The 26,830-nt window shown below is 39.5% G+C and overlaps 1 protein-coding gene across 1 annotated transcript in view; it reads right to left on the reverse strand.

Annotated features, from left to right (window-relative positions):
- Positions 1-26,830, reverse strand: part of SMC6 (structural maintenance of chromosomes 6) — a 63,480-nt gene that overhangs the window by 23,862 nt on the left and 12,788 nt on the right. Inside the window, exons 3-16 of the mRNA XM_090280937.1 lie at positions 24,837-24,954; positions 22,814-22,919; positions 18,584-18,720; positions 17,896-17,957; positions 14,783-14,863; positions 13,643-13,744; positions 9,789-9,908; positions 9,603-9,701; positions 6,620-6,766; positions 6,257-6,345; positions 5,913-6,077; positions 5,322-5,500; positions 3,850-4,054; positions 985-1,099 (exon numbers count right to left, since the gene is read on the reverse strand). Of these exons, the coding sequence (XP_090137063.1) occupies positions 985-1,099; positions 3,850-4,054; positions 5,322-5,500; positions 5,913-6,077; positions 6,257-6,345; positions 6,620-6,766; positions 9,603-9,701; positions 9,789-9,908; positions 13,643-13,744; positions 14,783-14,863; positions 17,896-17,957; positions 18,584-18,720; positions 22,814-22,919; positions 24,837-24,954 (1,725 nt within the window). The remainder of the gene's footprint in view (positions 1-984; positions 1,100-3,849; positions 4,055-5,321; positions 5,501-5,912; positions 6,078-6,256; positions 6,346-6,619; positions 6,767-9,602; positions 9,702-9,788; positions 9,909-13,642; positions 13,745-14,782; positions 14,864-17,895; positions 17,958-18,583; positions 18,721-22,813; positions 22,920-24,836; positions 24,955-26,830) is intronic.

Consider the following 26,830-nt stretch of genomic DNA (forward strand, 5'->3'; position numbering starts at 1 on the left):
TAACTACTGCTAACTATTTAAAATTAAAAAGTATTTGAAGTAACTCTTCACGTGAAAATATTAACTTTAAACTAGCTCATACAAATATTATTTTTTCTAAATGATTTTTACACCTTAGAAATGATGGAACTGAATGGGAAATTCCAATAAATATTAAGATACATTAAAATACTAAAATATGTTGGAAAAACTTAGAAATATTTAAGCCCTGGAGGAAGTAAAAGGGGGAATTAGGCTTAACAGAGGTCTTGTCAACCTGTCTGGGCACAGACCTTTACAACAGAACTCCGTTATTTTCTTTCACATGTCATTCTAAAATATGATAGAGCTAAGCCCACAAATAATTACAACATGAACTTGCAATACACACACATGTGTGCGCACACACACACACGGATTACTAATACCATTACTTCTCAGTTTCCATTAATGAGAAAAACAGACACTATTCTGTTTGTCTTAATTACAGAGTTGTTTTAAATCTCCTTATTCCTTCCCAGCAAATTTATGCCAACACAACATGGTGATTGAATCCAACAAGTATATGAAAATGCACATACAGGTAAAGAGTAAATATTGACTTTAGAGCACTTAAATTTTTAAGAAAATAGATTCTTAAAATATCAAGTACTTGTTTAAAAAGTAGAAGGATAATATTACATAATTCTGTAAGGGTAAATAAAAAATGAATCTGGAAAGCAATCAACAAAGAATGAATCAAAATTTTTTATAGCACCATGCATCAAATGAACATATATTTGTGAAATTATTTTTGAAGAATAGCTGAAAGTAATAAAATCCCCTGTGGCCGAAAACGCACAAACCACCAGCTCTATATTATTCTATAGACTTTCCTGAGAGGCTAAAAGCACAATGAGGAAACACCGATGACCCAGTGGTATGGGATGGGCCATGAATTTGCATAACCACTTCAGTGCTGAGAGTGTTTAAACAACATAGAACAGAGCAAGCCTCGGGTCTTACTTTGATTAGAAGTATTGTCTCTATGCCTCTCATGTCAATCAGGCTATTTGCAACGACTGCGTTATCTATCTCTAAAGCTGTCAGAACCGTCGGGAAATCTGGATGATAAGCGGCTCTAGGAGACAAAAGTATATAAGGAGTAACATTAAACTTTAATTATAAGCATACCTGTATATATTAATGGGTGAGTAGATGATATTCTGATAAGACAATGAAAAATATCTGATAACATCTGAAAACATCTGATTAAGTTAATTTTATTTATTTAGCAAACATTTCTAGAATATGTGATAGGCACTGTTATCCAAATAGTATATGCTCACCTAATCCTTACGGCAACCATGACGTAGACAGTACTATTTTCTCCATTTTTTTTTTCCCCCAGATGAGAAAGCTTCAGAGCTTAATAAATTCCCTGATGTCACAGAACTAGTCAAATGCTAGGGCTAAGATTTAAACCAGGCAATTCAGCTCTAGAGCCCAGATTCTTCTGCTTTCAAGTTAGGGTAGAGCTGGCATATATTAATTAGCCTCCTGTGCACAACACCCCGACTCAACATTTATGGAGCCCAGATAAACTTGTCCTACCACATATTATAACTACAGCATCTTTAAATCTTATATGCTATCATAAATATAAAATTCAATTAGTTAAAACACATTTTTAAAAGCTAAATAATTTTCCTTCTGAGACAAGAAAAACTAAAGTGCAGATTATTATGAAGACAGAGGAAATATGAGAAAATAGATAGTCTTATAGATAGTAATTTGGGTTCCCTGAAGAGACATTCAATCTTTCAACTAAAATTTTAAACGTCTGTGCTATTAACAGCACTGAAGAGTAGCTGTACCAAGACCAGTAGGTACAGGAGCAGTGAACATCTAAGGGGAAAATGGTCACGGTATCCTTAGTGCTTTCCTCCTCCTAGAATTCTAAAACAATGAAAGTACTTTTTTATATACAGAGTGGGGCAAAGTAGTTTTACAGTTGTAAGTAAGCAAAACCATTTATTCTTGTATTATTATTTATTATTGTATTATTTTCCATACGTACAACTGTAAACCTACTTTTTCCCTGCTCCATTCATTCATTTGACATGCATTTAGTGAGCACCTACTATGTCCACAGGCTGAGACAGGAATAAAGAAAACAGACTACGTCCTTCTCACCACGGAGCCGACATCCTACTGAAGGGAGACAGAGAACAAAGAGAAAAGTGATATTGGGCCTTTCCGTACAGAAACGATTGGGCAAGCCTCACAAGTGACACTAGGCAGATGCCCAAGGAAATGGGAGCGTCACACTGGCATCCTGAAGAGCATTTTGGGCCAAGGGAACAGCACTTGCAAAGGCCCTGAAAGGTATGTCAGGGAAGCCCGGAGGCCAGCGCGCTCTCGTGGACTGAGCAGCGGGGAGAGGGCTGGGGCAGGAACAGGAGAGCTGGTGAGATCAAAGATCCTGGAGGTCGCAGCGAGGCCTAAGCAGGATGGGTGCTTTGAGCAAAGACATGACCCGACTTCACTCTGGCTTCAGTACTGAGTGTGGGGGTGGCAGGGATCAGACGCAAGAAAATGAGCCTATTGCAATGCTCAGGTGAGGCTTGACTGATACTGGCTGGGACCGGGGTGGTCCCTGCAGAAGCGTTTAGAACATACATGTATATGTGTATATTTTTACACGGAGCCATTAGGATGTGCGGTGGCAGAGAAGAGTCAAATATGACTGGAGTTTGCCTTTTAAAACTGAAAACCGAAGATGCAGAAGATGCTTGGAAGAGCAGGTTTTGGGGCAGAACCCAGGAGACCAGCGTTCCCACACGAGTGTGCAGGACGTTCTCCCCCTGCAGATGCAGCCACCTTGCCAGGGCGCGCTGTTACTACGGCGATGCTGTCTGTAGCACAGCCGAGAGGTCACTTTTATGAGGTTTTAGATACCAGAGGTCAAACTAGAAATTAACATAAGGTCAAATTCTCACTGACTCTTGGTTCCCAATCCTTATTTCTAGTATAAAAGCTCAAAATCAACAATTCCAAAGAGGACGTTAACTACTCTTCGACAAATCCACTTTTCCCTGTACTCCTGCTAAACAGCAGTTGTGGGCACACCTGTTGGGTAGTCACTCCAGCCAGAGACCTAGCAGTCAACCTCAATGCTTCCTTCTCTCACATGCAAGCGACGAGCATTATTGATTTTGCCCTAAATCTCTTTTAATCTATTCCGTACTATCTATAACGTAAATGCTTTTTTTCATAGAATATTCATGATGCCGTGCCGCCATGCATTTTGCACCTAAAATTCTATCTGCCTAGAAGGCATTTAACAAACTCATCAGTTTAGAAGACTCATCAGTTTTCTACAACTACACACTCGAAGCCAACTTTGTCAAAGCTGACAAAGAATAAATGAGAAAATAGGTACATACTTACCAGGGAAGTGGCGAGGCAGCCAGCAGCTACTCAGGAGGCCCGCTTGGGTGCTGTGCCCCGGCGAAGTTTGTTAGGGCCGTCAAAGGACACAATCCCAGGCGGCTCTTTATGGAACCTCCGAGGCACCAGGAACAATGGCGCCCAAGTTCTCCCTGAACGCCGCCCTCTTCCTGCGGCTGCGTGTGCCCCAGCCCCCTCATCGGCACAAGTTCTGTGCCCCTCTACATCTACTTCTCTGCACTCCCGCCCGCGAGAGACCTCATGTCCGGGCCTCAAGGGCAGGGAGTACTTTTCTTGCTTATCCCCCTGAAATTAAAGGGGCCTGATAGAATGTTACAAGTCAGTAGTGTACATATGGCTAACATAAAAACATTTTCTTTGTGATCTTGCATGTGACTTAACAAAATCAGAACTAGTGCTTAATTCCTGACGCCTTACCTGTGTCTTACGTCATACATGTCATTCCGAAACTCAGACACTATGATCTGCGGCCGTGAGGTCCCTGGTGAGTAAAACTTTCTCATCAGTGCCTGAAGTACTCTTTCATCAGAATGGTTATGGCAACAATAGGCTTGCAGAAGTCCTTTTAAGCAAGATTCAATAGCCAAAGCATGTTCAGGGTCCCGAAGATGAATACAAGCTCCTAGAAGTGAGAGAAAATTATTAAAAGGCCCATAAATACTTACTTTGAAATATTAATGTAACTATCTCTCTATAATAGTTCATAGTGATTTTACAAGTTTCATATAAAGCAGCTGAAATAATACTGCACACTTTAAATGAATGGGAAATCCCACATACCCACTGAATGCACTGGGGAGAGACCTCCCTAAACTCTGTGAAAAAAGCTGTCCCACTCCACTGTAAATCAACAGTGCTTTTTCCAGGTAAGTTTATACTATTGTAGCCTTTCAATGGTGTTCTGAAAATCAATCAAAAGATTTATAGATTCTTTATCATTTTCTATAAAAATGATTAAATATTGAAACTGTAGACTAGCAGCAGGAAAAAAATGCCTCATTTATTGAAATGAGTCCTGGCACAGAGGTACATATTTAAAAAGGCATTATACCCTAGCTCGTGTGGCGCAGTGGACTGTGTGCCAGCTTGCAAACCAAAGGGTTGCTGGTTTGATTCCCAGTCAGGGCACGTACCTGGGTTGTGGGCCAGGCCCCCAGCTGGGGGTGTGGCAGAGGCAACCACACATTACTGCTTCTCTCTTTCTCCCTCCCTCCCTCTCTCTCTAAAAATAAATAAAATCTTTTTAAAAAAATTAAGAGACATTACTACAAGATACAGTAATACAGTACTTTACTAAGAAAACATGTTTTATATTTACAGCATCACTGTCACCTAATGTACAGAATTAGAGATAACTCCTTAGGAGAATGCAACTGATCATTAAAAATCTCATGTATATATAGAGATAATTATATAACCCCAGATTATACAGTTGGTAGAGGACTTAAAAATGATGTTGTCCATCCTTAATAGAAACTAAGAAAAGGACAAGTCATTTCATAGAGGTTACACAAAACTCAGGTGGTGAGTGTCCTTCCAAACATATCTTGATGTCACTGGATTTTCCTACTCATCAGTTACACTCAAGTTAGTTCATTTATTTATTCATTCAGGAAAAAAAAAAATCAGAATCAGATTATTCAACTCTATAATTACTTTTTCTTTTCCTAAGTTCTCTTTGACTATTTTATGCTTTAAAGATACAAAAGAAAAGTTACAAAGTTTAAGCTGACTCAACACTATTTCTTAAAATATGTACAATGAAATTCTACACATAATTATATAGCTCTTGGATAACAGTCTTTAGAGCTAGACTCAACAGACCCTCTCCTGAAAAGAAAAACTTATTTCTAGTGTTCATTACATCCTGATCAAATGGTGACAAATACCTAAGGGGCCTACAGGCTTATAGGTAAACTGCCCGCGTTTATAGGCTTCATCTACTGCTTCAAGGAGAGCTGGAACATGAGGGCCGAATCGTTTCAGCCGGTCAGTTTTGCTGTCTCTCAGATCCTTCAGCTGCCTCTGATTATAGCTCAGTGCATGCTTCACGTCTAGCTCTTCTCTCCTGCAGAACGAGAGGGGAAGAACAGAGGGGATACGTGACACAGACAGAAATAGTCAACCTTTCCCCGTAACATCTGCACACCAGGGAATGACCCAGCTACCCTAAAAACTAAAAGTAGGTATCTTTATTTGAAAATAATTATGTAGGGAAAAACAGAAATCCTCAAAACTTAGCATGAAAAAAAAGATGCATTAATGATGAGGACTAGAAATCCCAGAAGCTGTCCAACTCTACAAGTATAAAAAAAGTCTCAAAACAAAAAAAGTAAAATAAAAAAATTAAAAGATCCCTATATAGACAAAACAAACAAAAAAACCCCAAAATCCCCATGTTTTTTCTCTTCCTATAAAGAGCAAAACTATATGATCCTCAAGTAACTAAAAATTGTCATGGTAAGCATGTTGAAACTCACTTAATTCTAGTATGTTCTTCTTTATCCTTTTCTATGGCTTGCTGAAACTGTTCAATTTCTTGAACGGTGGAGCTTTCTTGATCCTGTAAGGCCTTTAATCTGTCTTTTAACCAAGATATTGTTTTTTGTCTTTCCAAACGCTCAGGTTCCAAAGACTGGTCGGCACTAACAGTAAATAATCCAAAGTGGAAAATGTTAAATGAAAAACTTAACATTTAAAAAACATAAAGAAATGTGATAAAAACCCCTTTAGCAATAACACAGGAAATATAGTACTGCATTTTACCTAGAATACTTCGTTAGAAAATGAGGTAACCATGAACATTGCAAAGTAACTATCTTACCTTTTTTTTAGTTCTTCAATTTTTTTGCAAAGCTGCTCATCATCTTTCCTTAATGCTCTATATTCATTTAGGGAACGGTTATATAAAACCTAACAGAAAATTTGACATACTTTAGTGAAATAAAAAAATAAATATTCCATTCAAGTCCACTTTTCCAAGTCTTCAAATCAGAGGCAAATATAAGCAGGAATATATCTTTTTAAATAAAGTACATAAAAGGCCAAATGAAACCTCTGCATTTTTTAAAGTCTTAAAACAGCATAAATGTCTATACAATTATAAAACCTCTATTTAAAAATGAACAAACAGTGTTTATATTTGACATGCAGTTTTTAATATTCCAGGTTGGACAATTTCTCTCACCTCCGCTTCGTTATAGGCCCTTTTCTTGGCAGTAACGTCTGCTTTCAAAGCCATACATTCTGGGGCTCGTGCATTTGTCTCTTGACTAATCTTTTCCAGTTTATCTTGAATATCCTTGTATTTATTTTCTGCTTCATCAAGTCTGCCCTTTAAGAAAATAACGTATTTTATTTTTCTTCAATAAACAAAAATTTTTTAAATTATATATAGCTCACATCCCAGTAATAAACTTAATTTCACTCTGACTTAAATAAACTCAAGACATCAGGCAAGCAAACATAATTATATAAAATACTGAAATGTAATTAAATTTTAATTCCACATTTTAAACAAATGTGCTTATCTTCTGGGGTTACAAAGATGCCACAACAACTGTATTCTAAGTAACACAAAAAGAGACACAATTTAACAGAGAATAGGTGTGCAAATTGATCCTAGAGTTTGAATACAATAATGCTGAAGTCAAGTATATCTATTTATAATTGTGGAAGCACAGAGGAAAAAACCCACAGGTTTGCCAGAAAGAGGAAAGCATGCTTTCAAAGCAGGAGTAGCATTTGAGCTGAAGCTTGAGAGATTAATCAAAATGCACCGGGAGAAAAGTTGGGGAAATGTGAGAGAGGAAGATGGAAAAGCACACAGGAAGGGATTAATACCCACTGTAAGAATTAAAAATATTCTGGAGATTAAACTGAGCAGGTAGTGCTGAGAGATGAGGGACGGAGCACAAGGACCTTGAATTCAACAATGATCAGCTTACAACTTAACCCTCTCAAAAACAGGGAGACAAGATATGACCAAATCTGTACATAAATCACTCTGGAAGCACATGGAAGGCAGAGTGGAGGGAAAAATTAAAGGAAATGATTCCAGGAAGAAGTAATATATATTCTGAAGCAAACTTAATTAGGGGACAGAATGGGGCACTGATAGTAGGAATAGATTAGAAGGGACAAATAGGAGAACAATTTAGGTCAGGGGTCAGCAAACTTTTTCTAGAGAGAGCCAGACAGTGTATAGCTCAGGATCTGTGAGCCACGCTGTCTCTGTCACAGCTATTCAACTAGGCACGCCAAGTTCAAGGTGTCTGGAAAAGGCATGTAAAGCTGTGAAAACAGGTATTCAAATCAAGCGCTCAGGATAAACAGTTGAATAGAAGACAGAGACTAGGGAATTGTAAATACATAGGATATTTAGGAAGCATTACATAAAATGATTAACAAAGTTCTATTATTGATAATATAATCTGTATGTTTCTTATAAAAATTGGAAGTTGGTCTATGTGTTACATGAACTAAACATAACTCATATATTTTCAGTTTTAAATTAGGTTAACATAAGTTTAAAGTCTGTTTTAGACTCTATTATTCAGAAACCTTCTATTCAATAATCATTCTATAATCAATAACCAAGCATATACTATGGGAAAGGTTTTACGTAAGACAAGAGTAAGAAGGACATAAATATAAAATCAGATAGTCTTTATTGTCCAGAAATTGACCACTTACTCCATAGAATGCTCAAATAATAAAGGGGCGCAAACACCAACAGAATGAACTATCACCCAGCCTCAAGATTCTCCCTTTCACATTAAAAAAAATAATAAGTAAAACATAAGCATCTATTGTTCCGACTGGACTCCGTTTTTAGATAATGGTGAATACCCAGAGAGGTATGTACCTTAAGGCTTTTCCCTATGACAAGCTAGGAAATGAGGCTGAGAAGAATATAGTGAAAGTTTCAGAGTATTCTCTCAGAAATAAAAACGTGAGGTGAGAGCAGTAGGTGGGGTTGGACTTCCACTTACTACCTGCAGAGGGAGTAGGAAACTCAGCCCAGAGATCGCTAAGTAAATGTACTACCTTTAGCATTTGTTATTTTTACATACTCATCTGTTACCTTTGCTGGATTAATGTCACAACGCTTAAAAGAAAAAGACATACCTGCTTAACTTGCAGGCATACAGAAAGAAGGCAAGGTGGGAAAGATTACGTCCTATACTACACCCAAGCTTGGGGGCCAACAACTCCTAAGTAAAACGAAATACTAAGAGGTAAGTCAGCCACACTAAGTTCTGGGGTCGGGGTGGGGGCAGGGGCGTGTCCTGTACAAAAAGAAAGGGCCAGTAGCCCTATCTGTGGCATGACAGTGTGAGGGATTCCCCAGGGCTGGCAGCACACCCTTGTGAACATATTAAGAAAACCGCTGACCTGTAAATTTGGCATGGGTGAATTGTATGGTATACAAACTCTATCTCAATAAAGTTGTTTAAAAATGATTGAAAAGGTGAATATAAAGAGTGGATCTGCTATCTGGTCAAAAGGTCCACGAGGAAGAACCCAATGGATAATGATTGCCTTTATTTACTGCTCAACCAACTTCTGCTTCTAGGCCCAGTGGGAGACTCTGGGCTTTCTGGACTCTCAGATAAATTATGTAGTTTCTACCTGGGCTCTTAGATCTCGGGTGGAAATTAACGCTAACAGATCTAAGAACTCATCTCACCTGTGTTCTGCCATATGCAATCCTCTGACCGTTCTGGGCCCTGAAACTCAATTCCCTACAATTCCACACTCAGTTCTGAAGTCTTACACAACATGACACTTAACTTGAATGCTCTTCTAATTGAGTATTATCCCAGCGCTCTTATTCCTCAAGTGTTTCTGTTCCTTAGAGAACCTAAGAGCAAAAGCTTCCAGCTCTAGCATTTCCAGCTGACAACAAAGTACCACTGTCCACTCGCCTGAATGTGGAGTTCTACTGTGTTCTCCTCAACAGGCTGACCACATCCCAATACCGTACTCTGCCTAAGAGTTCCACAGCAGCCCTTGACCAAAAGTTTAGTCAGCTTCACCTGAATAATAAGTTCAAATCAGATAAATATATAGGTTGAAAGTGCTACCTTCATAGGTCATAAACAGTCTAAGATCGACAGTCTCATGATTCAACCTACCAAACCGGTAAAAGAAAAAACTATAGTTACCTGCTGTTCTTCCAGTTTCCTCTGAAGTCTAGCAGCACGATCTTCTCCAATTTTGATATTATCTCTGATAGCATTCAACTGCTTTTCAATTTCATTGACCTAACAAGAAATTATATAGCAAATCATTCTGTAATCAAATGTACTCTGTATAATACAAATATATATGAATAATTAAGTAAAAATTACCACTGCCCAAGCCATTTCATGTTTCAGCTCTTCTAACGTGGTCTTCATTGTACTTAGTCCGGCGATATTTTGAAAACGTTCTTCCTTCTCTAAGCACTGGCGCTTCAGTTCAGTAAGTCGCTTTAGAAAAAAGAGGATATATTTCTGAAAAGATAAGATTTTCTACAAATGCATTTCTTTTGAATACACTGCCCCAACAAGTACTAAAAAAGATTTGCTAGGAAATGATTTCTTTAAGGTGAAAAGAAAAATATTTCTGTTTCTTTGGTATATTTTACTAGGTGCAATAATTTTCAATTCTGCACTAAAAAAATGTTCCAACACCCTTCAGATGAAGAACAGCAAAGGAATAAAAGGGTTAAGAAAACACCAGTATAAACAAACCTCAAAACAGTTTACCATTTTCTCTCTAGTCCATATCTGATACACAGACTGATAGTTTTTCTGTGCAAAATACACCCCATGCCCAGTGAAACATAGTGGACCCTGTACTCACTCCAAATATAGTGGAAAGCTCAGAGGGAATTTATTTCCAAAAATCAAACAAGGTGTAGTTTTTCCTCACCCAGGCTCTCTCTTAATGATTAACAAATAAAATAATCAAACAAATACTAAATATGACATCAAAGCAGCCCCTAACGTGGCTTCTAAACTTCATACTCTGCACACCTGGGTAGACAGCCTCTCCCCTTCATCCATGTTTACATGTCCCACAGGACCTTGCACTGTTCACCTTACTGTGTCCCCCCATCCAAGTCACTTCTCGTTCTCCAGGATTATTTCACCCCACCAGTGCTCTCTTCAAACCTCATACACCAGCCACACTAATCCCTCATTCATTCGCCCTGCCTCCTACTTCAGAACAGTTAGTAACCATGACAGAAGTATGTGCTCCAACTCCCACCAACCTTAGCTATAAACCTAATGCAGTCACTCCCCCTGCGGCTACAAAAGGTGGCTTCGGCATCCGTAAGCCCAGCCCCCTCGCCGTCCTACAGCTGGGATATTGCCATCCCCTTCAGCCTTCTCAGATCTCCATTAGTTGAACTGTTACCTCATCTTTCCATCTTCCACCTCATCCTCTTCGCCAGCTGCCTCCCTTTATCATATTTCAATCTTCACTTGCTCATCTTTCCCACTTACAAACAAAACCACCACCGCCCATTCCTGTGCACCGCCTCGTCCTCTAAAGGCCTCCTCCTTCCATCCACGGGTCACGAAAACTCTCTCTCTTCCACATACTCACATTTTCAGCCCCACAAATCTGCCCTCCGTTTTCACCACTACCGAAACTTGTCTTACTGCGGACATCTATGGATATCGTGCCACTAAATACAGGTGCGTATTTGTCAGTCCTTGTGGTGTCCGCCCACTCAGTACAGTCGGGACTGCTTCCTTTCCACATCCTCCCTTCTCTCAGCTTCTACAACTTCCACGGCCTTTCTAAGGGCTCCCGCCTGGCCCGGGCCCACTTGCTTCCCCTCCTCAGTCTCAGACATTACCTGCAGCTTAGGTACCAACAATACAGGGACGACTCTCCCAACCTGTTACTGAGGCCAGGCTTGACTTCTGTGTGCCCAACTCAAATATCCAGCTTCCCACTCTACATTTCTATTTGGAGGCTTTATAAGCACCCCAAAATTAATTTGTTCAAAGCGGAATTCATCTTTCTTAAAAGAAAAAAAGAAATAAAAGAAAAACTGGTTCTTCTTTCCAAGCTTCCCATCTTAAAAAACTTACTCTGCTGATGGGGTCATTAACGTAGTTGTCATTCTGTCGCCCTTTATGTCTCTCCTGGCTCAACTTGACTCCTTAGCGTACTATTCAACACCTGCCCAAGTCACTTTAAAACTCTTCTCCCCATTACTGCTGTCTCTACCCTAATTTACATCATCGTCGTCATCTCTTTAGACAAAGATAACACCTTTTTCATTGATCTCGCTACATTTACTCTTCCTGTACAGCAACAGAGGACGCTTAATTAACTGGAAAAGGAAGTTCTTATTAAGTGCATATTTTGCATAAGAAACTCTGCTACAGGATATAGGGAAGTACTTCTTAAACTAAATAATCAAAATACCTAGACGGCTGATGACAAAGTATACCATGAAGAAAGTGGGTATTTAATCCCAGTCTGTCTAAAGCCAAGTTTTTCAAAGTCCTGATTTATTATTTTTTAAATAATGAATGTAACATATACCAAGTACATTTGATTCAATATGCAAGTATTTCCTTTCCCTAATATTGGGCTGGCCAAAAAGTTTGTTTGTTGTTTTCCCTAAGATGGCTCTAGTAGCGCTTGGTTGTCTTTAACTTCATTCAAAACAATTTTGTTAGACTGCGTTGTGACAGCTGTTGTATCAGCGCGCATTTAAAGAATACTTATCAAAATCCATGAATTTTTGTGTAGCCATTTTAATATTGAAGGTGGAAGAAAATACTCAACATTTTCAGCATTTTATGCTTTTTATTTCAAGAAAGCTAAAAACACAACTGAAATGTATAAAAAGATTTGTGCAATGTATGGAGAAGGTGCTATGACTGATCGAATGTGCCAGAAGTGGTTTGCAAAGTTTCGTGCTGGAGATTTCTCATTGGACAATGATGCTCTACAGTTGGATAGACCAGTTGAAGTTGACAGCGATCAAATCAAGATATTAACTGAGAACAATCAATGTTCTACCACACGGGAGGATAGATGACATACTCAAAATATCCAAATCAATAGTTATTCATGAAAATGAAAAATGTGTCTTTTATTTTACAGAAAAAAAACGTATGGACTTTTTGGCCAACCCAATAACAGCACTGATACCTCAGAAAAGTGTGCTACAAATTAGTCCTGTGGGTTATAGTGCCTCCTTGCCCACTGCCACGCAGTCCGAGTTTGAAGGGTTGAGGTGGGGAATAAAGACAAATACGCTCATCTTTGCTTTCCGAGTTGCCGCTTAATGAAGCACACAACTATAGGTTTAATTTTAAATAGACACTCCTCAAAAACTGGAAGTAAAAAGGTCAAAGTGACAACTAATAACTTTGACCTGAGTCAATCATTAGTCAATTCTGTCTCAAAAGGACAGGCTAAGAAGTTGCTAAAAGCTCAAGTGGCTGCACAGAAGTGACTCACAGAAGAACAAAACACAGCATCACACAAACACTGGTGGGACTCAATTTCCTGAGTGAGCGGCTAACAGGTAAGCCTTATGACTTGGAGACCTCTGACTGCCTAACAGACGGGCGGGCCTTCGGAACATGAAGAAGGTGTAGGAACAAAATACAGCCCATGTAAAACAGATGTAAGTCAGTCTCACTGGCTTCCGTGACTTCTAATTCGATCAAACGTGCACAGCTGCCGGGCTGGGAGCACTGACGTGACAGTTGCTACCGAGCACTCAGAGCTTAATAAATGTTAACATTTTGCTCATGTAGCGAAAGTCAGCTACCATATAAAACAGTAAATGCACATTGTGTTTAATATCAGCTTAAAGCCTGTGCTTATTTTCCCATCAAAAGAAATATTACAGATTTTAAGCCACTTATAGTGGGAATTAGTGATATGTTATTGTAGAACCAGTCAGTCATATACCAAGAGATAAATATGTAAGATACCGCCCCACCCTTTAATTTACAATCTAATAGAGGAAGACGTGCACATCTGCATTATTTCAAAACAAAAATGAAGGTTAATAAATACTCTGAATATAAAAATCACACTTCATATATTTCAGAGTGCTTTAAAACATCATTGTTTTTCTATAGATGGATTTCTACATCTAGGCCTACAATTTTACAGTACCATTTTAAGACCTTATGGGCATTGGACTGATCTCAAAGTTAACTGCATTAAGTGTTACCTCTTCTCCTTGACTTATCTGCTCCTTTGTTCTTTCTTTTGTTTCCATAATGTAGGAATAATCTTCCTTCATCTGTTCCAGTTGGGTTGCTTTCATGAAAAACTATATCAACAAGGAAAACACAATTAAGGGTTTGCAAAGTTCCATGGAACTATGTAAAAAAAAAAAAAAAAATTTGGTCTCCAAAACTTTTAGACCAATTATGTAAATAAGACCTGGGAAACATACATAAATACACATAATACACATAAACACAGAAGAATATGTCTTATTTTAGGCTCCAAATCTATTTAACCTGTATGTTTACAACTACATGTTCATTTGCAAAAGGTGTTTTTTGTTTTGTCTTTTGAATCTTCACCCAAGGACATTTTTTTCATTGCTTTTTCTTTTTTTTTAAGAGAGAGAAGACGGGAGAGAAACAATAATGTGAGAGAGAAACATATTGGCTGCCTCCTGTACACACCCAGACTGGGGAACAAACCCGCAAATTAGGTATGTCCCTGACAGGGAATTGAACCCATGACCCTTCGGTTATAGGACTACGCCCCAACAAACTGAGCCATACCAGCCAGGGCTCTAGAAGCCCATGAAAAGAAAACACTTTTGCTGCGACAGTAATACCACTGTGAAAGCTTATTTTCACTAATTCCCCCATTCTTTAGACAATTATGAAAACAGAAAGCATTTGTATGTTTGATCTTGGTGCATTGTACATTTTTAGAAAAGGAAATAATTAAAACAATTCAAAAGTTACACTGTAAGTTTTAGTAGCAGTCACAATTTTGTTAGCTTTTTGAGTTTTAAATAATTTAAGGTATAAAAGTTATTATGTATGTGTGGTTGATTTATGGCTTTGCATTTCCTTAAAGATTAATTTCAGAAAATAATACTCCATTTTCCCTCAGAATTAAAAGCTGAAAAGTGGATGCAAGGATTTATCAAAAAATTAACATTTTTTGTAATACTAATTTATCATCTTAACAATTTCCTAAACTAGTCCTACAATATTATTTCAAATATGTGGCTTAATAAAAAAAACCTCAATATTTATTGTATGAACAAAAATTATGTTAAGAATATATGCTTAACCTATGAATGTGTCCTTTCACTAAGTTACATTTACTTGGTTCTCCTTACTTTGTATTTGTCTCCCTCATTTTTAGACTGTAAAAACTGTTTGCTCATCTCTTGTGTTAAAACAGAAACTGGATTATCCACCTGAAACAAACAAACAAACAAAAGGTTATTTTTGAGTATGTCACTTTAACGCCTTAAAGATAACTGTACTGAAATATACAATACAACTGACCTATGGTGCCATCAAGCAGGCTAAGTAGTAGCCAACGGTTAGAGCATTAGGATAAATATACAAAGAAAAATGTTAAAATGCAGAGAAAATGTTTTAATATTTCATGATACTAAAATAAATACTATAGTCAAAATTAAATATTCTCCTGTTGCATGAGAGCATAAGAATTCTCTGAACAAGTGTTTTCATCGGAAAGTTTTCATTTCTTCTGTTTTATAGAGCATCACACTCCTAGCTACTAGTGTGCTATCGGACCAGCGTGGGAGCAGCCCCAGCGTGGGAGCAGCCCCAGCGTGGGAGCCAGCTGACTTGAGATCTCCTTTGGGCTCTGTCTGTACCCTCGTATGTAGCCTTGGGCAAGGGAGTGAGTTTCTCCAAATACAAAAAGTCCAATTCAGATTCTTTTTAACCAGAATTATGATAAATATTGTTTATTTTTCTTACAACAGTTTTTCAGATTTCCCACTTGTTATTTTTTCATGAAGACATCATGAAAAAAATGGAGATATTGGAGCCAGTTTTCTATCTTTTGGAGGGGAGTCATTTTAAGCCACTGCTTGGATTAAATCACCTTTGGCCAACAAGTACAGTACAGTTACGATAACAGTAAAGTACAGTAACAGGTGAAATTAGACCTGAAAAAGCTTTTTAAAAAATATTACTTGTTTCAAAAAGATTCAGGGTCTTCTATCTTTGGTGTTAGTAACAAAGCAACCGGTATGTTAGAAAATAACCCTGTTCCTAAATTATAGGATGTGTAGGGTCAGTATAAATGAAAAGTTTTAAACGCCTTCATTTTACCATCTGTAAAATACTGACTGTACTTTGTTAGTATGTCAGTGCCTAAAACCTTTCTTTTAAGTAAAACTTCAGGTCCTATAATTTTTTAAAAAATCTATGAAATTATAAAGACACTTATACATATCACATTTTCTTTTTGTTATTATATAGGCAGACCAGGCTGACTGCTACATATTTTTTGCAAGGTCTGCTCTGTATCTTAATTTCACACTGCATCTGACTTCTTAAAAAGTAAGACCTAAGGCACCAGCTTTAATGACAGACATCTCACCACCAACTTCTGGTTGAGATCCCTGAAGTTTGTGTTCTTTCTCCACGTCCTTGTCACTGTTTCTGAAATGGGGCTCCTAGTCCCTACACTACTCTAGGAATTACTTAAGAATCTTGCAGCTTTACCTACTGAGACCCTGGAGCAACCAGAGACAGGTAATCTTAAGAGAAAATGCAAGAAGGGGAGGCAAGGGGACAAATATAATCAGATAGTTAAACACATTAAATATTTTCCTCCCTCCTGGTTATTCTAGACCAGTACTATCCAATGGAAATATGATGCAAATCACTCATATAATTTAAAAAATTTTAGTATCTACATTAAATATGATTAAAAATACAAATTAATTCTGTTAATATATTTTTAATCTTATATAACCAAATATTATCATTTAACCATGTAATCAATATAAAAATTGAGTTATTTCCTTGCTTTGCGTTTCGAGGTCTGGTATTTCACACACACATCTCAATGTGGACCGCCCGCATTTCAAGATCCGCGCAGGGCTGGTGGTTACTGGCACGGTAAGCACAGCTCTGCACCTTCCGTATTTCGATCAATGAACTTGAACCTTTAGAATAATATGCGAAGAGGACTGAAGGACTTACGGTAACAATCTTCAAATATTCCAAGAGAATAAACGTATCCCCCAGAAAGTGGGAGCTTAGAAAAACAAGCTTTATCCAACTTTTCACATAAGAACTTTCTGACAAGCACAGCTGTCCCCAGGGGGAAGCAGAGATCTCAGGCAGACATGGTGTCCCCGTGAGGTAAGGACAGAGTGTGATAACTGTGCTGGATGCCCTTCAAGATCCTCCCAACACCTATGATTCTATAAACTCTTAACTTCTAGTTTTCCTGATTTTGTTTGAGAAATCGTTCCTATTTATTTGCATCTGCTTTTATCCAGATTTTAATAATTATTTTTCTAAACCTGTGTTGTCTGACACACAGGCTGCTAGCCGCGTGTGGCTTTTTACATTTGAATTAAGTAAAATTAAATTTTAAAAAATTTAATTTCTCAGTCACACCGTACAGGCACTCAAGAGCCAGGTATGGCTGGTGGCTACCCCCCCGGACGGCCAAATACAGAATATGTCTATCATCACGGAGTTTTCTGGACAGCTTTGTTCTAAAGCAACCTGGGAAAGAGACCCAGACTTGGAATTGTCCTTTTTCCTTGGTGACTCGTCTTGGTGTTGTTAATCCTGGGATAAGGAGGGCGGCACCATGGAGACAGCATCAGAATGCACGGGGAGGCCGGGGCCCCGATGCCGGGGCCGCCAGTAACCACGCCCACACAACCGTAAGTGCACAGTTACTTTTTCTGGCTCCCAATTTCTCACCTACAACATAAAGGGCGTGGATTAGGTGACCGCCAAAGATAATTCCAGTGTTAATGTCGTAGGGCTGTATGGGCCCTACTTCCAATTATTCAAAATATCTTAGCAGAAAGGACCCAAGTCTTGTCTGCTACAGGCATGATCAATATCTCCAAAGTACAGAAAGAAAGGCTTTATCCTTCTAGAGTAGATCTGCTCTCTATGAGAATTTAGCAACTGAACTTAAGAAACTATGATGCCATTCTGACAAGGAGAGCAGAAAGCAAAGGAACTTTCAGCCTTTAGGAACATAAATTTAGCACACATCGGTATAGACTCGATGTTCTTGACTGCTCTACCGAATTAAAGGTGTTATAATATTATGCATCGAAAATTCCTGTTGAGTTAGTAAATTTTAAGGAACTTCCCTAACAATAGTTATTGAAATTCTTCCTGTGATCAATCTTAATTCTTTCTACACCACAAATGAAATTTTAAAAAGTAACCGGGTGCATTGATTAATCTGAAACACAAATTTAGCAATTACCTGTATGTTAAAATGATCAAGAATTGCAATCAGCTCTTCTTTCCTAGCAGAAACCACAGCACCTAGTTATGAGAAAGACAAAATGACCAGACTGTTTCTAGCAGAATAATACAGAAAAAACTGAGCAACGAGTTGTAACTATAAGATGAACTGCTTTTGGTTGCCATCAGGAAAGGTACCACTGACTGCACATACGCCTGAATGAACTGGGGGGGACACACTAGTCGGGACGAGTTCACACAGGGGGAAGCAGCCCAGATGCAGTAACCGTGCTTCTCCCCACAGCTAAACATTTGCTGCTCCTTCTCATCTGTCCCGTCAGCAACTCCTACCACTCACCTCCTCTTCCTTTATGTCCCCTCCCACCCTTGGCTAACAATCTCTTTCCACATGTGACAGAAACTATGGGGGTGAAGGGAGGTCTGCAGATGACAGCAGAATGGCAGAGCCTGTTTCAGGGAATCCCAGGTTCTGCTGGATTACAACCATGTGTACATATGTGTGAAAACATGCACGTATGTAGAACGTATGTAGACATATATGCAACCAACGAACCATCTTACAAGAAAGAGGTCTCAAGAGATAAGCAGGGCCCTTTCCATGGATACCAGCACAATCACGGAACTCTTTCAAACCAGGTATTTCCTGATCTTGTCTATGAAATGGAAGGAAAGGAGACACGACAAACCTGACTGGCTTTTCAGTTTGTAGGACCGACTCCCGTCCATGGTGATGTGCTGCTGCACCACTATGGAGTCGCCGTACACGTGCGCCCTGTACGCGTCGTCCCCTCTGTTCCTCAGTGTGATGGAGATGTCTGCTGAGCTAGAGCAACACGGTTAAGGCACATGAAGGGACCGTGCATCACAGCACTGCGTCCCCAACTTCCAAGTAATGGGGCTCACTCGTTTGAAAAGTCACTTGTACACCAGAGGCTGACGGTTGACGGGCTACTACAGAATAATCTTAAAGACACCACACCTAACAAAAAAATTAAAGCTGAGAATAAGGGAAGCTTTATTAAAAAAAACAACAGAGTATTCTACCAATAACATACATTTGTGACATAATCAGAGCACACATACTTCAGAGACAAGGAGAGACAAACACTCCCCACACCCTTGTTGTCATTAGTCACGTGAGGAGGACGGGGAGGTGGCCACGTGGAGGCGGCAGCAGGGCCTGAAGGGGGGGGAGGGGCACCAGACGCCCAGAGACAAACAGAGACAGAAGACACCTGGTTCCAAGCTCTCTTTCTGGTCACTCAGGAGACCCAACTGCGCCTTTACAATAAATCTCCTTTTCAAAAGCTCCTCTGAGTAAATTAGCATATGTGTTTGCTCTTATTCAGAAATACCTAACAAAAACAGATATGCTCCCACCAAGCTGTAATTAACAGCACGTTTATGTGCTCCCCGAGTTGATTCTAATGGAGACTCCAGGATGAAAACCATTAACTAACGTGTGACAGAGGAAGGACATCTGACCTACAATATAGAGCAAAAAGTATTTATTTCATTAACTAGTATGATTACCTACTATTAAGTGAATTACCTCAGGAAAACATTTTAAAATAAAGTAACCACATATGCTCTCTGAATTATCAAACATCTCTCTTGATTAGCTAACGTCCACTTCGTTAGTTTCATTCCTAGCTATGGCTTGCATTTTAAAGCTACCTTCAGTATTTTGAGAACTTTAGTATTCTGAGAACTGTCTTCTAATAAACATAGGAAAGTCACATTATTCAAAAAAGTAAGGCTAAGAAGAAGCCTCAGTGATAAAAAAACAACAACAGAAAACCTGTGTGAGGAGGAAGACACCCGAGCGGGGCACTAACGGCTACTCCCGACCACAGTGATGTGGCTGACGCTGAATCTGGGTCACGGGCCAGAGCCCAGCGTCTATAAACACAGGAGATGCTTAAGAGAAGAGAGAGATGCCCGTCAATGAGCTCTTTCAGAATGACAACACCAACAGGCAGCGGCTGCTCTCTCCACTCAGGAGGCTCCTGCCCACACAAAGGTACCTGGCAGCACACACCGATGGGACGCAGGAGCAGGGAAAAGGCCATGTAAAAATACGACGTCTGTGTCCCTTCTCTGGGTAGCCGGCTCATCTGCAGTCAGTTCTGTCACCTCGAGTTTTCATCCCCTCATACCCCACTCTCAATGCCACAGCTGATGGCAAAACAGGACTCGTGCAAAGACCCCCATGCCACTGGGGCTGGATCAGGGAGGCCGGGGCAAGAAATGGTACAGGAGACCCAAGGCCACTGTGAGAGCTTTCCACGGAGGAGATATATTAACGGAACGTAGGTTCCCTGTCCTCATGTCACTGAGAAAGGGCTGGTGTGTGGTCAGAGGGCTGAGCCCCAGGTCAAAGGTCTCAGGGACAGTTCCCTGGCGTCTACCAGCATGCGGGGCAAGCATCCTGATGGCAGCGCAAGGCCCTGGTGCCACAGGTGGAGAGTGGAATGCTTGACATGGGGGAGCAGAGTCCCAAGGCCACCTCACACCGGTGCCAGACTGACAGCAGCCCCCAGGCGGGGGGGGGGCCTCAGCGACTGCAGACGCAGAGCAGACCACAGACAGGGCTGAAAAGCTCAGTGAGCTGACCCCATAAAAACGTGGTGACAGAATCAGACACGATAAAATAAGGGGAATTTTATAGGCACCAAATGTTTCAAATGAGGAAGGGAATAGTAAGGGGTCTGGAAAAGCTGTTTATAGCTACTTCTTCAGACAAGGTCAGTAAAAAGGAGACTGAGCTCACATTAAAGCTTTTAACTGTTATTAACTCTGTTTAAAATATATTGATGTTCCTGTCTACAGGCAGCTGTGTTCTCCAAAGCTGATGATTTGTGTGAGCTAGTACTTTTCTTTCTTCCTTCCTTTTAATGGTATTCTAAGGGCAAGTCTCAGATGTTTCTGCTTTGGTCCAGGTACTTCCCAGATGGGAAAAAATAATTTAGGTGAGTCATAAAATGTTCGATGATACGAAAATAAAATGTCTTCCCAAAGCTTCTGTTTGAAAGATCAATGTGTTATCTGGGTAGGGAGACGAGGTGATTGTCTGGACTACTAAGAAATGTAGTTAAATACAATGAATTAAAACTGAGTGGGGACAATTAAAAGTGTTAAAATAACTAATTTTTTACTTCAGACCTAATTGTATTTGGTGACTGTGGGGGAGAAAACCTTGCTGGGCTGAGGCCCAAATAAGATAAGCAGAGACAAAAAATATGCTGGCGAATTCTTACCAAATATCTCTTTGCCAAGGCCACACAGCATGGGAAATGATTTTCTGTATATCTGCTTCTCCTGAGTCAACTTGGAGCCCTGGCTCGGGGTTAACATTCTTAACGTTTCTGAGAGATCCATAAGAAACCTGCAATCCTGATTCACACCCCTCCTTGTTCTACTTTTTAGCAATAAAATGAAGAAGTTAAATGGATGCAACACTGAGCAAAGTCTGCTGCATTGAGAAAAAAGGCAGCGCTGTTAATGATCCAAGTTCTGGATGTTCTGGGCACGGGGCATGGGAGAGGAAGGAGCAGTGGAAGCAGCCTTCCGCGGGAACTACAAGTCTAAAACGTCTGGTCGTCAGGAGAAACAAGGTCCCTGCAGAGCTCTCTGAGGCAGTATTGAAAGATAAGGACATCATCGTGAAGACAGCTCCTAACGGGTAAAAGGCCATGAGTCTGTGATGACGTCAACTGGGTATACAGTTACGTGAAGGCAAGCTATAGCACAAAGAAATATGAACTTGAAGCCAAAGTGGGTAGTTATATTGGACTGGCCAAAATGTTCCTTTGGTATTTTCCTTAAGATGGCTTTAGTAGTGCTTATTTGTCTTTAACTTCATTCGAAACAATTTTGTTAAGATTGTTTTGTGACAGCTGTCATATCAGCGTGCATTAAAAAACAAACTTAAAACTGGTGAATTTTTGCGTAGCCATTGTAATATTGAAGATGAAAGAAAATATGGAACATTTTCAGCATATTATGCTTTGTTATTTCAAGAAAGGTAAAAAAGCAAGTGAAACGCGCAAAAAAAAAAAAAAAAAAAAAAGATTTGTGCAGAGTATGAAGAAGGTGCCGTGACTGATAGAACGTGTCAAAAGTGGTTTGTGAAGTTTCTTTCGTGCTGGAGCTTTCTCGCTGGACGCTGCTCCACGGTCAGGGAGACCAGCTGAAGTTGACAGTGATCAAATCAAGACATTAACCGAGAACGACCAACATTCTACCATGCAGGAGACAGCCGACATACTCAAAATACCCAACTCAATAAAGTTATTGGTGAAAATGAAAAATGTGTCCTTATTTTATGGAAAATACCACACTGACTTTCTGACCAACCCAATAGGAACATTCACCAAGGGTCAAAACAGATCACAAATAAACTTATGACGGTGTTCCTCCTATCAAACTCTTTGGCAAACCACCTGGGTAAAAGCTAGACTGTAAAATCAGAGACGAGAGAGTGGAATGTTCTTTTGAAATTCTTAAAGAGCTGGGGACACCTGGTTGGTCATGGATTCTGCTTTTGCCTGTGTCATAGCAGCATGGACTCGCTGAAGCTGGGTTTGGAACAAGAGTCAGGAAAGTCTAGTGTTTAAAAATACTGCTTTAAACACAAGAACACAGATTTATCACTGCTCATTCTTCTAGAACAGTAACAGAAACAAAAGTGTAGGTGGGCAGGCACGTGACAATAATGTGCACAAGCTTTCTGTCCGGAGAGGACAACATGCAATGGTGGGCCACGCGGGGAACAGGGGCAGGGAAAGGGATGAACAGATATGGTTCCTCTGCTCCAGTTCCAGGAAGCCCACTCATTTCCCCTAGTTGTCTGCATGAATTGGGGATCTGAACTAGGCATTTCTTACAAAGAAATGTGGAAAGCAAGCACTTACTTCTGTCCATCTTTCACAAAACCTTTTAAAGAAGATCCTCTGTTAGTAGCGATTGCTTTTCCACCAAGACCAACTATGAGAGCCGTGAGGACTGCACTCTTCCCACCTAAAGAAATAGGCATTGAAGAAGTCACATTCGTTAGAGAGAAAAGGAAAGGCCAACTCCTCCTACAATATAATGTAAATATTTTCAGAATGAAAATGTGAATTAGCCTAACCCTCTAAGTGCTATACTTCAATTATATTTTTCTTCCAGTATCAAAGGAACAAACTTAAAAAAAAAGTTGTATGTAAGATATCTAGCTAAAGCTATTAGGAATAAAATAGAATATTTCAGGAATTAAATTTTTGCCACTAATAAGGAAATGGAAAAAATGATTGATACCTATCCAACTGAAAAATACCATTGTTTCTTGGCTCATCAGCCTATGAAACGAACTATTGAACTATACAAACATAATTAACTCATCTCATTTTTATTACATTCTCATTTAATTACAATTTACTTTTTCCATAAATTCTTAGAAGTCAGAAACTATTTTTAACATCCCTTGAATTCAAGTTCCACAGGGACAGGAACGTTGCCTACTGTACTCAATGCTGCATCGCCACTGTCTGCCCATAACAGGCACTCATAAACGTTTTATGCAGTATTCGGACAGTTATTACTCCTAATTTGAATATTGCTCATTTGTTAGCTCTTTGAAAGTGCACTTCTTTTTACCCTAGCAGACTTACCATTTCATGGACCAGTGCAATCAGCTCTGGTCAGCCCATCATCTTCCGCAGCACAGTTCAAGTTAACCAAGTTACCCCCCGATTAACTCACTTAGTCCCCGGAATGCCTTTTAAGTCCCTACCTAAGTCCCTCCTTTTCCTCTCATTCCAAATTCACTGCCTCCGCTACCTGTACTCTTCTTAACTCTTATTAATAAAATCACTTTCGAAAGTTTAAAATAAGGAAGGATCTAACTGCAGAACCCACCAGTCTTTCTTCACTTATTGTCCCATGTGAGACCCGTGCGTCACTGACCCCTCTGTCCAGTCTCTCCTTCTGAAAACACTTCCCTCTGGACCGAATGCAGAGTGCGGGGAACCAAGAACCAACCAGGCTGCGCAAGTCCACACACCTGGTTTCCCGTCCTGGCAGTGTTACCAGCTGTGGGTCGGGCAGGCCTCCTCTCCCCGGGCACTGGCTCAGCCAAGCTGGTGACACCTCACGCCTGGCTGGTCTCTCCCAAGTTATCTTATTGATCTTTCAAACTCCTGTGTCTTCCCCTTCTCATCTACTCTCCACAGTGCGGCCAGTAAGGTTTTACAAATCTCGATCAAGTCATCACTTTACTCAAAAGTTTTAATTGCTTCCCCACTGACTTCTGAATGAAACTCCAAAATCTTTATCATGGCATTCAAGACCCTCAACAGCATCACTTCCAACAGGCCCCTCCAGGGTCAACTTCTATCCCTCCCTCCCTTGTACGAGACGATGAAGCCATATTCTCCACACGCATCTGCTTCTACCCCCTGAACCTTCCCCAACAAGCAGTCTTTGCCTGGAACAACTCAGCTTATTCTTCCCCAGTGAGACCTGGTACCAGCAAATACTACCTCCTATTAATGCTTTCATTGGTCACAACAGTGAGAATTTGTTTCTTTTATGTTGGGATGCCCATGACACTTCACTTACGCTCTGGTACAACACGTAATAGATGCAGACACGGGGCTGCTCAATTACAATAAGGGTAGCTTGTCCTCTCTCCTATGGTGTGAATTCCCAGGTAAGTCGAGTGAAAAGAATAAGCAGGAAACGTTTATGTCTACTGCATAAATAATGAACCTAGAGTTGACTCCTATTTTCTTAATGTGTAGAACGGCAGCAAATGCTGAAAATATTCATGAATACGAGTTACAGACCTAAAGCTTAGATTTTCAGTACTAACAGCCACCCGTTTAAAGAAGTTAATGCATTCTAATCTCAACACAGTTCTCAAAGTCAAGGACGAAGGAGCGTGAAAGCACTTACTTCCATTGTTGCCAACTATGAAGTTGACATTAGAGCCAAATTTAAAGGGTCCAAGCATTGAATGACACATGAAATTTCTTAGCTGAATACTCTCAATTATTCCAACTTCCGCTGCAGTCTGTTAATAAAAGACAATGGGAGAAGACACTTAATCTGTCTAATGCACTCACAATAATCATCCAAACGTCTGATGGCAGGAGAAAGACCAGCGGTGTTACCAAAGAAAAGTTACAGAAAGTGAATGAAGTTAACGTCACATAATGCATAAAATGAAACTAAATGGGAAGCTTTTATGAGTAACTACTCACCCTAAAGTTCTTAAAGAAACTAATAAGTATATCAAAGGTTTCTTAGTATAAATAATACTAATATTCTGAGTAATTTTTTGTTGGAGTGGATATATCATTTTACATCCCCACCAGCGATATATGAACGATCCAGTTTCTCTGCATCCTTGTCAGTTTTTAGTGTTGTCATTCTTTTTTTTTTGTTAATTTTAGCCATTTTAATGGGTGTGCAGTGACATCTCATTGTTGTCTGAATTTGTATTTACCCGACGACAAATGATGTTGGATATCATGTCCTGTGCTTATTTGCCATCTATACATCCTACTCTTCAGTGAAATGTCTATGTGTTCTGCCCATTCTCAAATTGAGTTTTTGCTTTTAACTGTGGAATTTTGAGATTTTTATGTATACAAGAGACTGTAACTTTATAGATATGTGGTTTATAAATATTTTTTCCTTGCCTGTGGTTTGACTTTCATCCTCTTAACAGGGTCTTTTGCAGAAGAAAAGTTTTAGTCTTCCTGAGGTCCAATTTATCTTTTTTTTTTTTCCATATTATGGTTTTGGGATTTGATGTCAAGTCCAAGAATTCTCTGGTTAGTCCTAGATCCCCAAAACCTGTCCTCTATTTGTTCCTACAAGTTTTATAGTCTTATGTTTTACAGCTGAGTCTGAGACCCAATTGTGAGTTAATTTCCACAGAAGGTGTGAGACAGGCTCAGACTCACTTTCTCGCCTATGGAAATCTAACTGCTCCAGGACATTTGTTAAAAAGGCTGTCTTTCCTCCCCGGAACTGCCTTTAGGGACCTTCGTCAAAAATAAGCTCATCACAGTTTGTGTGGGTCTGTTTTGGGCATCTGTTTTGTCCCACTGACCTCTGTTTACTGTGGGCACATCACTAGTCTTGAAATAAGGTAAACTGAGTCCTCCGATTTTATTCTTCCTTTTCCAAACTGTTTTATCCATACTAGTTTCTTTGCCTTTTCATATAAATTATAAAATAAATGATCAATATCTATAAAAAATCTTGCTAGAATTTTGATAGAAATCGCATTAAACCTGCTATCATTTTTAGGAAAAACTGACATCTTTTCTATGGTGAGTTTTCTAGTCCGTGAACACAATATGTCTCTCCATTTATTTAGGTTTTCTTTGATTCATTTCATCAGTATTCTATGCTTTTTCAGCAAAAAAGTCGTACACGTATTTCGTTAGACTTATACCTAAGCATTTCATTTTTGAGCAACTGTAAATGGTATTATTTTGAATTTCAATACTGCTATATTCAATGTTACTATGTGAAAATTGACTTTTTAAAGAAAATGTTTATCTTGTATCCTACAACCTTGCTAAACACACTGATTAGTTCTAGAAGAGTTTTTCTAGAGATTCCTTGAGACTTTCCATGTAGACAGTCAGGTCATCTGTAAATTGTGAGGTTTTTTTTCCTTTCCAACCTGTATACCTGTTGTTTGTTTGTTCCTTAATACACTGGCTAGACCTCCAAGCGCTATGTTTAATAAGAGTGATGACCAGACACTGCTGCCTTGTTCCTGAGCTTAGGAGAAAAACAGCTCCGTGTTTCACCACTGAGGGTGGTATTAGACGCGTTTTTTTTGTCCATGCTCCTTAGCACATGGAGGAAGTTCCCTCTGTTCATATTTCTTGAGAATTTTAATCATGAATAAGTGCTGAATTTTGTCA

This window comes from Furipterus horrens, unplaced genomic scaffold (genome assembly GCF_987537825.1).
Source record: "Furipterus horrens unplaced genomic scaffold, mFurHor1.1.pri manual_scaffold_6, whole genome shotgun sequence".
In the NCBI taxonomy this organism is placed as follows: domain Eukaryota; kingdom Metazoa; phylum Chordata; class Mammalia; order Chiroptera; family Furipteridae; genus Furipterus; species Furipterus horrens.